At 35.7% G+C, this 15524-nt stretch overlaps 2 protein-coding genes across 3 annotated transcripts; both read right to left on the bottom strand.

Annotated features, from left to right (window-relative positions):
- Positions 1-133: 133 nt before the first annotated feature.
- On the bottom strand, positions 134-3863 carry LOC18034545 (putative cyclin-A3-1). Of its 2 annotated transcripts, none has more exons than XM_006422817.2 (8): positions 3393-3863; positions 2193-2425; positions 2016-2091; positions 1616-1692; positions 1456-1489; positions 1211-1360; positions 773-907; positions 134-385 (listed from the first exon to the last, which is right to left on the bottom strand). In XM_006422817.2, the coding sequence occupies exons 1-8, from the start codon at positions 3771-3773 to the stop codon at positions 314-316; spliced, it is 1158 nt and encodes a 385-aa protein (XP_006422880.1). In that variant the 5' UTR covers positions 3774-3863; the 3' UTR covers positions 134-313. The 2 variants fall into 2 exon arrangements, with proteins under 2 accessions (XP_006422880.1, XP_024035133.1); XM_024179365.1 differs by having other exon boundaries at positions 308-419.
- Positions 3864-5048: 1185 nt separating this feature from the next.
- LOC18034395 (homeobox protein HAT3.1) lies at positions 5049-12569 on the bottom strand. The gene is made up of 9 exons (XM_006422816.2): positions 12367-12569; positions 9943-11565; positions 9368-9530; positions 9096-9219; positions 8880-8992; positions 8233-8787; positions 6972-7304; positions 5825-5914; positions 5049-5722 (listed from the first exon to the last, which is right to left on the bottom strand). The coding sequence occupies exons 2-9, from the start codon at positions 11349-11351 to the stop codon at positions 5318-5320; spliced, it is 3192 nt and encodes a 1063-aa protein (XP_006422879.1). The 5' UTR covers positions 11352-11565; positions 12367-12569; the 3' UTR covers positions 5049-5317.
- Between the last annotated feature and the right edge of the window lie 2955 nt (positions 12570-15524).

Genomic DNA, 15524 nt, shown 5'->3' with positions numbered 1-15524 from the left:
ATCTCCATGTTGTTATATGATAGTGAAGAATGACATGTAGAAAATAAAAAAACATATTTTTTATTCAACCAGAGAATTGAAAAGTTATTCCAAAGCTGACATGCTAACATGTAATATTGTAATGGCTCACCCCTACACTAGTTGCTGCCAAAGTTTTCGGGAATTTGGCTACAAAACCATCAACATTCAACCAGCAGTTGACTCACAACACCATCCAATCGAGCAAGAGTGCAAAAGAAAATTTGATGTAACCGGTCAGAAGAATCTCATCTACAACACCAATTTGAAATTCAAATGGAACTCCTATGGATTGTTACTCATCCAGGGCTGCAAAATAACGTTCAGGCACTTCAGACGGACAAGATAGCAATGCTACGAGCTTAAACTGTAATCCAGACCAGAAGATCATTCAGCTGATTCTGTCAGATAAATATTTATAAGCTAAAATCAAGAATAAAATAATGTGGAAACATTAGTACTTAATCATTCTTAGGTGCGGACGCTTGCATTTTTTTTTAATGCAGACACTCTTTTAAACCGCATGGTTTAAGAGAGTCGTAAACCCCATGCTTTAAAAACTTATTTATATGAAAAATAAAAAATAAATAAGAGTGTCCACACTAAAGAAGGACTTCATTAATACTATTGACAAAAGTAAGATACACTAACATTATCCATTCATCTACAGGATCTAGAAGATATTGCGGAGAATGATGTGATCACTAGATTAAGAAAATCACTCTCGAAGTTGAAGAAAATAGAATCAGAATACCTTATGCTGCATATATTTCTCTCTGATTGCTTGCGAAGAATTTGCTTTTCTTTTATTGTACAAATCATGGATGGCAAGGACACATTCCTTTAAATCAGATGGTCTATAACCTGAAAAGGTTTGCAATTCCCAACTCTGCCAAATAGGAAAAGAACAAAGTGATCCTTGCTATATAGGAAAGACTTCCAAATAAATAGGAAACATAAAATTTTATTAAACTGTTCATAACAAATTTATCACCTATAACATATTACCATGAAAATTATTCAACCAGTTGTGCCTTTTTCTTGGTACTTATAAGCCACTTGTATTTCTTTCCCTTGGTGTGAACCAAAGAACTTTTACAACCAGTGACAAAGTTACTGAATATCAGATTATTCATTTTCTCTCAACAATAAACAAATCCTCACAATTATTTGAAACATACATATTTCTTACCCAAGGATGAATCTTTGGCTGCATGATGAATCTTGAAAGAAAAATAGAAGATGCAGCAACCAGGGAAGGTAAGTACCGCAAACACCCATAATCTAACAAACTTAGCTCTGCCAGGTAGCAGGACAAGAACTCGTATGGTAGATCAGGCTTCTGCAGAAAACATCATTACAGACTCCATTACAACTAAAAAGCGAAGATGAATGAGGCTGGAAGAAACCTCAAGGCCATAAGAGTGGTTCCCATACTTTGCAATTCTCTTCGGTAACTCTTGTGAATATTCTGCAGTTCCAACATTAAGTATGACATAAGTTCCAGTAATGATTAAACGGGAATTCATTAATGTGGGAGAGAAAACATGAGAACAATTTAGATGCAAAAACCTACTATATTTTGTGCTAATCTCACCTGAGAAAACTCTTGGTTGTTGGACTACCCATTTCAAAGTTCAAAAATTCAAGAACTTTTTCCTCCATCTCCACCACCTGCAGATCACCGCAAAACCATCTTCAACTTTTATAGTTACTAACGCCTACCAAAGCCTTAAAAAGAAAAAAAAAAAAAAATCTCAGCAGAGAACAAAAGCAAGTTATCCAGTTGGTTGCCAAGAAGATGTAGAGAAATGAAACTAAGAATTGATGATAAATTAAAGACCAAAAGTCAAGTGGGCCTAGTTGGTCTCTTTAATGAGCTTTTTTTTTTTTTGGTAACTAATGAACTTTCTTTAAATACAAGAAAATTAAACAAGATTAGAAAAAGGAAGGCGAAGGAGACCAGAGTGAAATAGATGAAAGGGATCGATAAACACCTCTTCCTTCATGTAGGTATTATCTGTTATATAGCAAAAGTCTTCAACATGGGGAGGACTGATCTCTTCATACTTTCTGCATCACCAGATCATGAAAGGATTTACATTTCGAGAACAGAACTCAACCAAATTATCAGGAAACATAAAACAAAAGTGAAGGGGTTCATGTGTATGTACGAGGCAATAAGCATGCAACAAACACCAAGAAGCTGTAGCTTATTCCTGCTGAGAGCATGTGACGAAAGGAATCTATCAACATATGATACAGTGAGATAAAGGGTGTCAGAAACAAGCTTGTATTCCTCTAGAACTTCCACCAGCCAATCCACCAAAGTTTGTCGCATATTTATTGAAATATCATTCTGAACCTTTTCCAAGTAATTTGGCAATGGCCTCGTCTTGTCCTCAATCTGAATAACCAACCATCATAATCAGTCCAAGAAAATCCCATTGACAAAAATACATTCCCCATCTTATGATCACGTGCCTAACACTGAGATACTGTGCGGGGAAAGATAATAAGTAATCTTTCATATGTATCGCCACTAATCATTACAAGAAATGAAACCATCGATATCAGTCCATTTAAATAATATCTGGGCAAAATACATTGTTCAAATTTTAGGATTAGGATCGCAAGTGTAAATCGAGTATAATTACTGAGCAACATCAAATAGTAAATTTGCATCTAGTCTCAAACAGCCATTATGATGCCAATGGAACAAAAGTGTCCCCAAAACGAGATCAAATTCACAACCACATTTTCCGGAGAATTTCAATAAATACTTTCTAGATCAAATGTTAATTTAATGATCCAAGTCTCAAAATTATGCTTAATTTACACTCCAAATAACTACAAGCGGTCTTTGAAGCAAATTCCAAATCCTACAAGGTAACCAACATTAAATATGAAAAGTACACCAAACTTGCGATCCCTGAGAAATGATCCAAATCAAAAGAGACTACTCTGCTTCTTATTGTTGTCTAACACCCGTGGCTTTCAAAATACAGTGTAGTTCAGAAGCTAAAGCAATTTTACTCCACGGAATTCTACTATTTTTATTAAAATTATTATTTAAAATCATATTTTCCAAACACTAACTTTTTTTCTCAGCTAAAGTTTCCATTCCACAAGAATTGTAAAAGCCATTCAGAACCAAAGAAAAAAAAAAAAGAAACTAAAACTTCAGAATCAAATTTACAAGCCTAAAATCAAATGACAGAGAAATTACAAACACTCATTCAAATTGGAACAAAATTTCGGACACTAACAATAAATCCATCATCCTTAATCTAAATTAAAAGCCCTGGAATTAGTACTCCCATTTCAACGATTATACACTATTTGTCAAAAATAAATCAATTCAAACCCAATACCTCCAATGAGCGAAGATGCTTGTATATAGAAGAGGAGTAAGCGCAATTACGCAAAGCACTCAAGCTCTCATTGCTCTTCCGTTCAGCAAGCTCTTCATTTTCATTCTTCGTCTCCTTCGACTCGCGTTGAATCGACTCAAGGGTATCTTCCCCGTATTTCCTTTTCAATATTCGTTTAGGCTTCTGGGTATTGTGAGAATCCGAACACTGACTGGAGCCGGCGTTAAACGAGTTGGTAAGTTCGCCCAGCACCACTCGCCTGGGGGTCTCTAGAGCGTGGTGGCGGGGCGGGGAGGCGGAGGAGAACAGTGAGGCTCGATTCTTGGAGGATGAGCGCGGGTCGCGCACGCTGTTTTCTTGATCGGCATCAGCGTTTCCCATGATTGATTAACATAAAAACTCTGTAATTTCTGTTCTCTCTGATTAACTAATTGTTTAATCATTTGTTGTTATAAAGAGAGGGAAGAGAGGTTGAACAGACGCCGATATGCCGCCATTTTCTTTATTTCAAAAATGCCGTTACCGCCCTTGCGAGTTCTTTATTTTATCATCAACACGATAAGTTTACAATGTTATGCTCACAATTCACAAACTTACTGAGATTAAAATTATTCCCATTGAAACTTAGTACCATTTTCACGTGTTAACTACTCTTAGCCAGTAAATTCACTCAAGTGTGAAGACATAGAGGCTACACTCGATCTCAAATCAAGCATAATTAATAGAACTTGAAAATTACCCCCGTATAAACTTGCCGCTACTAATTTTGTTCAAAATCACTGCCACAGTGAATCACATCGTATGTCGAATACTGGTTTCCAATTACAAGCTAGAGTTGGCCGAACCCAAACATAACTGTCGCAGCATAAGCTCAGAGTTGGCCAACAAAAGTGCTGGCTTGCTGCATAAGTTCTTTCGTGCAACTTGAGCATCGAGGCATTTACACACACACACCGACCCACACACCCACACACACACACCATTTTAATACATTAGCTGACGAAACGAAAATGTAAAGAAAGATAAAAGATAGAATCAAAAAGTTTCTGAATAACTAGAATATTACTTAAATAGAATCTGAATGACAAACTACAGTTTTAAAGCCCTTTTATAATACACTTAAATAACGTCAATTTATCAAAATATGTAAACCCGAATTATTACCACATAATAAAATACCACTGACCGAAATAAAGAAAACAAAAAAAAAGCACTTAAATCTAATGTATAGGAAATAAAAATAAAAATACTTTAAAGCAATAGGAAAAAAAAAAAATTTAGCTTGCAAAACAAGATCTGAAGAAACACAATTTCGTATCATCCCATGGAACCACAAGGCCAATACAACAAAATGTACTGGATTAGATTCATCTCTTCCTAGTACATTATGGGCTCAAAACGGACACCTATGGCTCCAGTTCTGGTCTTGAAAATGTACCTGCTCATCCTACACACCCATCCTACATCATTAGCAGCATCCCTAAGCTAAAAAGTACGTTAAACATTGATAACCACACTGAAGGTCAACTGTAATGGGTCAGAAAATTCTGCCCGCTCGCTGGTCCTTCAATTTCATGGAGTAAATTTTACATGTCTACTAACCAGACCAGACCAGTAGGTGGTCTACAGGTTTAACAATTAATTGAACAAAGCATGTGTACAAGCAACTAAATTTTAAAGCTAGTAATGAGCTACATCAATTAAGCAGTTTTATTTAGCATCCTTGTGATGCTTCAGCTAATCTTAACTGATGACGAAAATCTGTAGAGCCCTGTGAAATTACAATACAACAATTACTATATTTTTCCCTTCTCTCTATGAGTTAATCCTTAAAGACGAAGGAAGTTCCTCATCTCAGTAGATATTGCTTTTCAATGAGGTCAATGGTCATCATTGTTCACCTTGGAAGATCAAAATTAGTGTGGTCAAACAGCAGAATTCCGTCTTCTCCTAGTTCGACCATTTGCCTGCACTTCAACTTTAGGTGAATTAGCTGAGAGACCTTGTATAACCTCCATTTTTGAGCTTGGATCTGATGCCTGATCTCCTGATTTACCATCTCTATCTCTCTTTCTAGATGTTTGACTTGTAGGTTTAATACTATTGCACTCCTGAGTATTATTCTTTACATCCCCAGTCATACATCCCGTATCGTCAACACCCGTCTTGGATGATTGCACATTTTCAGCTCCATTGCAATTGGAAACTCTTCCAACTGTGTTCTTGTTAGATTGAGGCGTACAGGTGCCCTTTTCTGAATTGGCTAGTTCTGCGTTTTTAGACGATGGATGGTTGAAGCTCCAACGAGTATTCTCAAACCATTTCCTAACCTGCAAAGAAAAACTTGAATGTTCACTAAAATTTCTATTTTGATAATGGAGCTTTAAGAATGCATAGACGTCTGTTTCCACAGCAATAGGACAAGGTATTACCTGAGAAAAAGTAAGTCCTAGCTCTTTCGCCAAACTTTCTTTTGTGGTTCGATTAGGATACTGATTTTCCTTAAAGGAGTTGTAGAGTTTCTGCATGGCAAAAAGACCGTAAGATTAGCTCTACCTCTCAACTGCCAGTGTGTGTAACCATCTTAAGTGTGTTTGGGTGTTATATGATATGTATATGATAGATGGAGATGGAGAGAGAGAAATCAGCAGCACAACATTCTAAAGTTTACAAAATGAAGATGACCGTCTCCACACCAACAACTCCTTATAACTTGCCTTAACCTTCTGATAAGGCATTATTATTTCACAAGAATACTTTTTGAAAAACTACAAAAACAGCAACTAAACAATATTTACAAAGGATTTACGACTTTGCGATATTCCAGAATATGTTGGATTGATTTTTTAGTTGACTAACTTCCTAAATCAAACTACAAATGCAAGTTCATTAAGAATGAGATACTAACACAGACTTTATCTATAAATGGAGACATTTATTCTCGTAGCATCACAGCACCATCCAACTTTTAGCATTAAATTCTAGAAATAGGGAAAATGATGAAGCTTGAAAAAAAAATCAACTTGGATTCAAATTAAGGGTTTCTTTCTCTAATTTCATAAAGAAAGGCCAAGAGTGAAGCAACCAAAAGTATACAAGTATATGAGAAAACACCTAGTGAATCAACAAGATCAATAAATGATGTTCAATCAGAACAAAGAATTAAGAGCTATATCTATAATATTTTGTCAAATGAAATTTAGGACAACGAAAATAAACCTTAATAATGGTTAAATCTGAGACTATGCAATGATATACGAAACAGAAGTTTGCACTAAATCAAGTTGTTATACCAGTGGATCAAGTAATAGTCTCCACTCTTGACCTTTTTCATATGTACTCTTATAATCTACTTAAATTCTATATTTCTATAAAGTTTCTGCTGTTGCCTTCAAGCTATCGAGACCACCCCTAAAGCTTTTAATACAAATGCAAAAAGCAAAAAGACCGTCTTTTAAGACTTTCTCGCACTGCTACTCCACCCCTTCAAACTGCAATAAAATTATTATTGCCATCTTTGTGATGGCCATTATATATCTCACAATATAAAAGGAATGCATCTGCACTTAACCATATTACCTGAGTCACTTCTTCTCCAAGTTTTCTGTAGGATGTCCTATGTCTTCTACCCCGAGAACCAGGTGTAGAACAGCCTTCATGTGATTTAGCTGGAGATATATTACTATCTTCAGTATTCAACTTTGGACGACCTCTTCTTTTAGGAGTATTTTCAGTCTCGTTTAGCTTTTCCTTTGCAGCCTTAGTACTCTTTCGTCTCCTAATGACAGGAGTTTTTCCATCTGGAGATGCTGAAGAACCTTCTTTAGTACTTTTTGTCCTTTTTCTTGGTCCTCCATCATCACTCCAACTTTCATCATCACTTGAATCATAAGGAACATTTCCATATGTTTCCTATATACCAGGGAATCAAAATCAGCAAACTACAGAGTGGAATACAATAATCTATGAAACAATAAGATTGACAAAGACACTGTAATATTGCAAACACCATAACAACTAAAACTGACAAGATCGGATAAATATTATATTTTAAGCACAGTAATGGTTAATTTCTACGTACGGGATTATTTTATGACCAGAGAGGCAGTCCAGACATTGACAATCATACACAATGGATTATAACATAACTATAATGTTTTATTCAGTATTGTTTTCTTTAGTATTAGAACAAGCTAACAACATTAGTAAATCACTGCTCATTGAAATGAAATATACAATTCATTAAGCATCCAACCAATCTATTGCACAGTGGATCCCCAATAATATGTGCTGTACTGAATTCGGTTTAATATTTTGTTAGTTAAATGACCAACCACCAAGTGATTGAGACTGGTCTACCCTCAGTTTTCTCTCGGTCACGCAAATACACAAATGCATGCACAACATTTACCAAATGACAGTGGAAAATATGATGCAACCATACCACTGGTGGTTACTGATGGAAAACAGGCCTGCCAAAGACCAAACACAACATCTGCAGGGATCTTGTTGAACATAAAAATAGATGAATGGATGATACAGAGTACTTATTTTGTTTGCACTACCAGGAATAACAGAGATAGTCTCTAAATTTGAATAAATGGCAAGAGGGAAGAGTAATAATTACAGTTAGGTAGGATGTAACAGCAGAAGAATCACATCTCTCACTCTCAGATGAGCAAATAAAAAACCAGCTAAGAATTTTAAAAAAGAATCTGAAATAAATCCATAATGCTGAAAGTGGCAAGTAAACTGATTGTGTAACACATGGTACGTATATAATATTAAGAAAGAAAAAGCTGTTATCGTAACACGAAATAATGTTTGAAATGACACTCACATCATACAACTTTTTGTAGTCCAACCTTTCACTGCTTCTTTTTCCATAAACAGGCACAGCACCATCTTGCCCAGGTTTTATTATGGATAATAGTTCATTATTTAAAGACTCATTGTTTCCACCATCTTTATATCTCTGTCCATTAGAGTGTCCAAGAGGAGATGCGGCACCTTCATCATTTCCAGAAGATCTGTTATCTTCCAGAACAGCAGCAAGATCCTCAGAATCAGATGTAAAATCGGAACCTGAACTTGAACTTTCTTGTGTAACTTTGTCATCAAGTTCTGGAGCATCGGGATTATACTCATCATCCTCTGAATCTTCAGAAGAAAGGCCCAAATATGTCTTGTCATCGGCCGGTGCCTCCACTTCATCAGATGTAGAAGTGAAATCAGAGTCATCAGAACTTGATCCATCAGAACTTGATTCATCTCCCTCATCTTGCTCATCAGTTGCGGAACCATCAGGATCATATTCATTATCATCAGAGTCATCTGAAGCAAGTCCGAAGTTGGGATCCTGGTTATGTCCAGCTGCTGCTTCAGGAAAAACCTTCTGCACAATGGATAGTAGCAAGATAAGCATTGAGGGGTCAGTTGAAGTAGTATGTAGCTAATACATTAGAGACAGGAGGTTGTGTCATTGACCTCCCAGTTGTCGGTGATAAAAAGCCTTGTTCCTTGCAATTCGTTAACCAAGTCAATGCAGTCAACTTTGCAATCACAACCAGGGCACAACCAACCCTCGTCATCAGGAGGAACTGTAAGCAAAAACAAAAAATATAAAAGAGGGGACAGTAACTCCAGAAACCCTAATTTAATGTGTGTGTGCGTGTGTGTGTGAAGTAGAGAGTTCAGGCTTACTGTCTTCTTTTAACAAAGGTGGCTCCAGGCAGTATTGATGAAATCCACGATCACAAGCACCATCGCAGAGTATGATATCATTATCAGCAGACAAGTCTTTGGATCCACATTTTGCACAGTAAATCTGCCATAAAAGGGTTTCAAAATCTTATCATTTACAACCTTTTTGTATATTATTTGTTATCCCCCAAAAAAAAAATCATGTCTAAATATGCACATATAATAAGAATTTCATCTCTGAACATCAAATAGATCAAGAAATGTTCTCCTACATCCTCACTGTCAATCTGTCCTTCAGAATCAAATAAAGATTTTGGAAATCCTCCAGCACATAGTGAATCAAGACGTTGAAATAAATCTCTAATTTTCAATTTGCGTCGAAGGATTTCTGATGTGGCTCGTTGAAGCTCCTTCTCTGGCTTTAATTTTTCGACACTGCAACAGTTAATAAACAGAGTACATATTTAAAACAATGTAGATAAAATACAAACCTAACAATTTATATTTTATGCATTTTGAAGCATAAAAAGATGACATTTAACAGATCACAAATACATTCTATCTACAGAATGCCCTGAGTATAACCTTCTGCCTTTTGGTTGCCAAAAAGATGAAAGCAAAGAAAAGGGAACGTGAAATCTCAATAATATGGCACTTCATAATCCTATTGTCACTTCATCCTATTTATAACTCTCCCTTGGCTCACATGCCAACCACAGAAAAAAAAAAATAATAGTAATAATCTACACAAAGGAATCCAGTGATACTAAATAAAATGAAAATTATCTCAAAAACTAGTGCAGAAATGAAAAAATAAGGCAAAATAGAAATACAATGCACATACTACCTTAATCCTTTCCAGCCTTCGCTAGAATAAGCATCAATCAAGTTTTGCTCGTAGTTAATTCGGTTTAATAAATATCTTAGATGTGTCCTGATTCTTGAATATTCATCAGCTACTATCTTCTTCCTTCTAATTTTGTTCCGCTTCTTTTGTTTTCTTTCTCCAATAGAATTAACATCAGCCAAATTGTTACTAGACTCAGGAGGTAAAGGTCTCTCGCCTGACCTGGAGCGCAGAACTCTATCACTGCCTATCAAAGATCTTACTGTATAGTTATTCTTTAAAGATTTTGTAGCTCTTTTGCCCTTGCGCCCCAAGCATGCAGAATTATTTGCCACATAATTAGGTGGTGTTTCCGACTGCTCAAGACAAGATTTTTTTTCCATGAGATCAGAAGATGATTGCAAATGTTTGGTTGCAGATGTTTTGGTGCTAGGAATTGTAATCGGAACTTCAAGTTGTTTTAATTGTTCAATAGAACTTTTGACCACAAGTTCAAGAGAGGCCCCTAACTCGCCAGCACTAGTTTCCCCTAGTTCAGTTTGTTCAAGTTGAGAGCCAAGTTTATAATTTACTACTGATGGTTCATGGCTCGAGATTCCAGGAGTAAACTCAGGTGTCTGCTCTGATGAAGATTGTTGAAGGCATGAAATCTCGCCGGCCTGACAACTTTTGTTTGCATCTCTTGGAGGTGACTGCGAAGGTTCAACAGGACAAACCTTGGTCAAGTCTTCAGAAATTGTTTGCAAGTTTTCTTCAACACCATCACTGGGTAACCTTGCAACGTTGACTGCTGGTTCATTTTGTATGATTTCAGAACCAAGTTGATGTTTCTGATTCAATGGTTCACTATGAACACAATCAACATCAAGTTCATTACACCTATTTCCAGAAAGAAAGTCAAGTGCTTGTCTATTACCAGTCTGACTACTCTTGCTCACATCTTTAGAGACTGGTTGCAATGTTGCATTGTCCACCAAACTGGTTGCTTGAGGTTTGTCAAATACAATTTGATAACATAGCTGATGCTTTTGTTCTGATTGTTCGTTATGCATTAATTCAGTGCCATGTTTCTGCTCTGACGTATTTTGTTGAGAGCATGAAGCTTTATTTGTTTGAGTACTCTTTCTCATATCTTCAGAAGGGGGTGCCAAATGGTCAGTGAAGGAACTGTCCGGCACATCTCCACAAAATGCTTGGAGTTTCTCACTATTTGGAATGCTGGTTTCTCTAGGCTCATTTTCTACAGCTTCAGAACCAAGCAAACTCTTTGATTCTAATGGCTCACTATGTATACATTCAGCACAAAATTTACACATCTGTTCAGGTGTTGTTTGTTTAAGGCATGAATGATCTCTAGTTGAACTAGTCACTTGTGATGGAGAAACACCCATATGCTCAGCCTTGGACATATCAATCAAAAAGCTAATTTGAAGAACATAAAATGAATATTGACTAACTAAAAAGAATTATCACTCCATTATGCTTCCCGACTTTGTATTTGCCACAAAAAAATGTGAAGCATACAATTCAAACCAACTTTCTCTTCAAAATTGGCACCAAACAAAGAACACTCACCCACAACAACAGGAACAGATTCTTTAGCCTAGTATAAATCCTATGCACCTGCAGAAGATACAACAATATTAGACAGCTTATAACCTAGCATTGCAAACGTAAATGGCATACGCGTACTAAAGTGAGATGAATAAGCAAAATATTTCACTTATTATCAAAGACACGAGAGTCAAAAATTATATACCGCCAACTGCCCCTAAACCTGAGAGGTATTTTAAACTTAAGACTCGCATTTGCAAAATGTGCATATCTTACTTCCGTGCTTCAAAAAATCTACACATACCATATGCATTACCAGATAATAAAATCTATTCAAGAATCATCTGAAATATAAAGTAAAACCCAAATGCCGTAAGAGTTCAATAAACTACTACGCCGAACTGGTTGTTGTCTTTTCAAGACTGGAGGCTGAAATGTTACATAAGAAATTATCTAACCTAAATACGTCTGGCTTCGGGAGATTATGGAGCTGAAAAGCTTGTACCGAAGCTGAAACAAATGCAACATTAAAAAGAGGTTTTCAAGCTTTGATATATTTTTTCTTATTTCTTTCTTCTGTTTTCCTCTGCTTTCTCAGCAGCCAAACAAACACAAACCTTACATTACAAGCAGGAGCTAAGAGAAATAAACAAAGGAACAAAAGTAAGCTTACTTGAAGATGGACATTATAAAATTGGAGCAACAAGGAAGCAGGAAATTCAATTACTAGCTTTTTTTTTTTTGGGGGTGGGGGGGGGGGGGCTAACTTAATTTTATTAGCTATTCTTTTGACAGTATTTATTTATTTTGGAGAAACGAGAAAATAAATGAGAAAAACAAAAGGAAAAAGAAAAGAAAAGAAAAACGGACCTTAAAATTGGCATGAATCTTGTAGTAAATGAGAAGTGAAAATTTAATGGCATGCCGGTGAAGAGGGGAATTTAATTTAGATATTAGAATTTAGAAGAAGAGAAGAGCGGTTCTAACAGTAGAAGCCTCTAAATCTGGGCCACCGTCGAGCTTTGGCGAGTAGGAATGTGAGAGAGAAAGACGGAATATATTTTGGAAGAGAGGGCTTCGGGTTCTACTATTTTGCGCTTGCGGCGTTGAGTTTTTGATTTCCATTTACAATTGGGCTGGGCTGGGCTGGGCTGAGCCCAATCCTTATTATTGTTCTTTTCACCGGGCCTCTTGTTTTACCGTACCTTGGACGATTTTGCTACAATTAGAATGTAAATTTGTTGAGAACAATGTTGATCAGGGCCACAATATTTTCCTGTACAAACATACTCTCATGATCTTACACTTACAATGAAACACATGCTTGAGAAAGAGAGACAAGACCATGTACCTTAACTTGTCATGACCTATCTTTGTGATTTAGCTCCCTCCTCACCTCTTACTTGATCCAAATCTCAGCACACTGCTACCTTGATCAAAGCTTGAAGCTTCACACACCGAAGCCAAGCATGGACGAGAGAAAGAGAGAGATGAGAGTGACTTGCACTATCTGCCAAGGCACAAAATGATTGAACAACAACTCTGCAGTTAGGAACCCCTCTGTTATATCTGTTTATAATATATTATTGAATAGTGCTACACATCCTAAATTTTTTATCCCAAAAAGTTATCCCAAATGACGTGACATTTATCAATTAGTTGGTGAGATAATACAATTAATTCACTTGAATCTTGTAAAGAATTATCAACCACTCAATTAATGACACATCGTTTAGGATAAAAAATTTGAGATGTGTAGCATTACTGTATATTATTATATAGGGTGCGATATGTTAACATATATGTTTCCATAATATTGATTTTGATGATAACAAATAAGTTTAAGAATGATTAATCTTTTAAGCTCAAATTATTTAATATTCTTTTTAAATAAATCATTATTTTCACATTATAAATGTTTTGTATTTAATGGAAAAATGATTTTATGAAATTGATTGTTTTTATTCTTTTTAAATAAATCATTAGTTTCACATTATAAATGTTTCATTCTTAATGGAAAAATGATTTTATGAAATTGGTTGTTTTTCAAAGTTTATGGTTTAATTGAAAGAATTTTGAAAACTTTGAAATAAACAAGTATTGCTTGAATTTTGGTAAAGGACTTATTTGAAAAGTGTCATAGCATTTTTGGGCTATAACATAATTTCAGAAAGTTTTGGGATTAACAAAGCATTACTTAAAAATTCTGAAATTGGACCTATTTGCAAAGTTTCATGACGTGTTGGGCTATGGTACAGTTTTGTAAAATTTTGGGGTCAAACTGTAATTTTAGAAAATAGTGCACTGTGCAGGTTACTGTAGCAATCACTGTAGCAAACGGCTAACCGTTTATTTAGAAACGGCTAACCGTTTATTTAAAAAGGCTAACCGATAATTTCCAGAAAGCATGTTCTTTAAAGTATTGTTAATATGATGATTCTGGAAACTAACGGTGAACCGTTTATTGAAAACGGTTAACCGATTATTTCCAGTTTGCTAACCTTGAACCGTTTAGTAAGAACGGTTAAACCAAATTTGTTTTGCAGGTCTCTGGAAATTAACGGCGAAAGGGTAAGCCTAAACGGCTAACCGTTTATTTGAAAATTAGCCCAACGGTAACTTTGACCGACCGAAACGGTTAACCGTTTATGGTTAACGGCGAACCGTTTTCTGTCCGACAGTCTATAACGGCTAGTTTTTCAGCTCCAACTATAAATAAGCTCAATCCAATTCAAACAAGAATAATTCCAACGATCATCATTGAGCAAAATATAGAGAATACAACTTTCATTGAGCTTTAAATCTTTGTATTCATCTCATTCATTCACACATTGAGCTTTCACTTGTGATCAAATACATTGTGTGAGAGAGATTCATTTGTAATCCTTTTTGTAAAATCAAGTTAAAAGATTGTAAGTGTTGGGATACACTTGGGTTAAGAGATTGGGGATAATCTCTTGTTGTAAAGGTCCATTGACACCTTGAAAGTCAATTGTAAGCGTTTGAAGCCTTGGGAGGCTAGCTTAGTGAAATCCTCAAGCCCGGTGTGCTTGGAGGCGTGGACGTAGGCGGGGATTGCCGAACCACGTAAAAATCCTTGAGTTTGCTTTCTCTTACCTTACTCATTTATTATTGTGCTTTTATTGAATTTATTGTTTTCAATTTGATTAAGGCAATAGATTAAATTGTTGAGCGAATTGCTTAGCTTAAATTTTAAAATTCCAATTCACCCCCCCTCTTGGGTTGCCTAGTTAGTATTTCATTTGGTATCAGAGCAAGGTGCTCTTGTGTAGACTTAACCGTCTAGAGTTAAAGATCCATAGCAACCCAAATTAGCTCAACCATCATGGAAGGCCAATCTATCACTAGACCTCCATTTTTCGATGGAAATGATTATCCTTATTGGAAAACTAGGATGAGAATTTATTTACAAGCTTTAGATTATGAAATTTGGGAAGTTGTTTGTAATGATTTATTCATTCCTAGAAAGAATGCTTTAAGTGAGTTGGATAAGAAAAATATTTCTTTAAATTCCAAGGCTATGAATGCTTTATTTTGTGCCTTAGATAAAAATGAATTTAATAGAGTTTCAAATTGTTCTAATGCTTATGAAATTTGGAGAAAACTTGAAATTGTGTATGAGGAGACTACAAACGAGGAGGAATTTCATGAAGTGTCGAATTTGGCACTTATGGCAATTGGAGATGAATCGGATGATGAACTTGATGAGGTAAGTGATCCAACCTATGATGAATTGTATGATGCTTTTAAAGAAATGCATGATGAGTTGATGAAATTTGGTAAAAAGAATGCATGCCTTAAAACGAAATTGCTAGAATCTACAAATGAAAAGGATGCCATGCAAAAATGCAATGAGTCATTGAATGAGAAGATTAAAGGATTAGAATTAGATAATAAAACCTTGCATAATAGAGTTGCATTATCAAATGAGAAACTTAGCACTTCACATGAGCATCTAGAATCATATGTAGATGACTTGAAAAATGAAAATGATGCTTTACAGAAAT

The sequence above is a fragment of the Citrus clementina genome, unplaced genomic scaffold (genome assembly GCF_000493195.1).
Source record: "Citrus clementina cultivar Clemenules unplaced genomic scaffold, Citrus_clementina_v1.0 scaffold_8, whole genome shotgun sequence".
Lineage (NCBI taxonomy): Eukaryota > Viridiplantae > Streptophyta > Magnoliopsida > Sapindales > Rutaceae > Citrus > Citrus x clementina.
This window is presented reverse-complemented; position numbering and strand designations above follow the sequence as displayed.

Coding starts and splice junctions, on each gene's coding strand:
- LOC18034545 (XM_006422817.2), bottom strand. CDS start 3,773: ATGGGAAACGCTGATGCCGATCAAGAAAACAGCGTGCGCGACCCGCGC. Junction 1,693..2,015: donor ATACCTACATGAAGGAAGAG/GTGTTTATCGAT, acceptor GGTGATCTGCAG/GTGGTGGAGATGGAGGAAAA. Junction 1,361..1,455: donor TTACCGAAGAGAATTGCAAA/GTATGGGAACCA, acceptor TGTTTTCTGCAG/AAGCCTGATCTACCATACGA.
- LOC18034395 (XM_006422816.2), bottom strand. CDS start 11,351: ATGTCCAAGGCTGAGCATATGGGTGTTTCTCCATCACAAGTGACTAGT. Junction 7,305..8,232: donor ACTACAAAAAGTTGTATGAT/GTGAGTGTCATT, acceptor CCTGGTATATAG/GAAACATATGGAAATGTTCC. Junction 5,723..5,824: donor TAGGACTTACTTTTTCTCAG/GTAATACCTTGT, acceptor TTTTCTTTGCAG/GTTAGGAAATGGTTTGAGAA.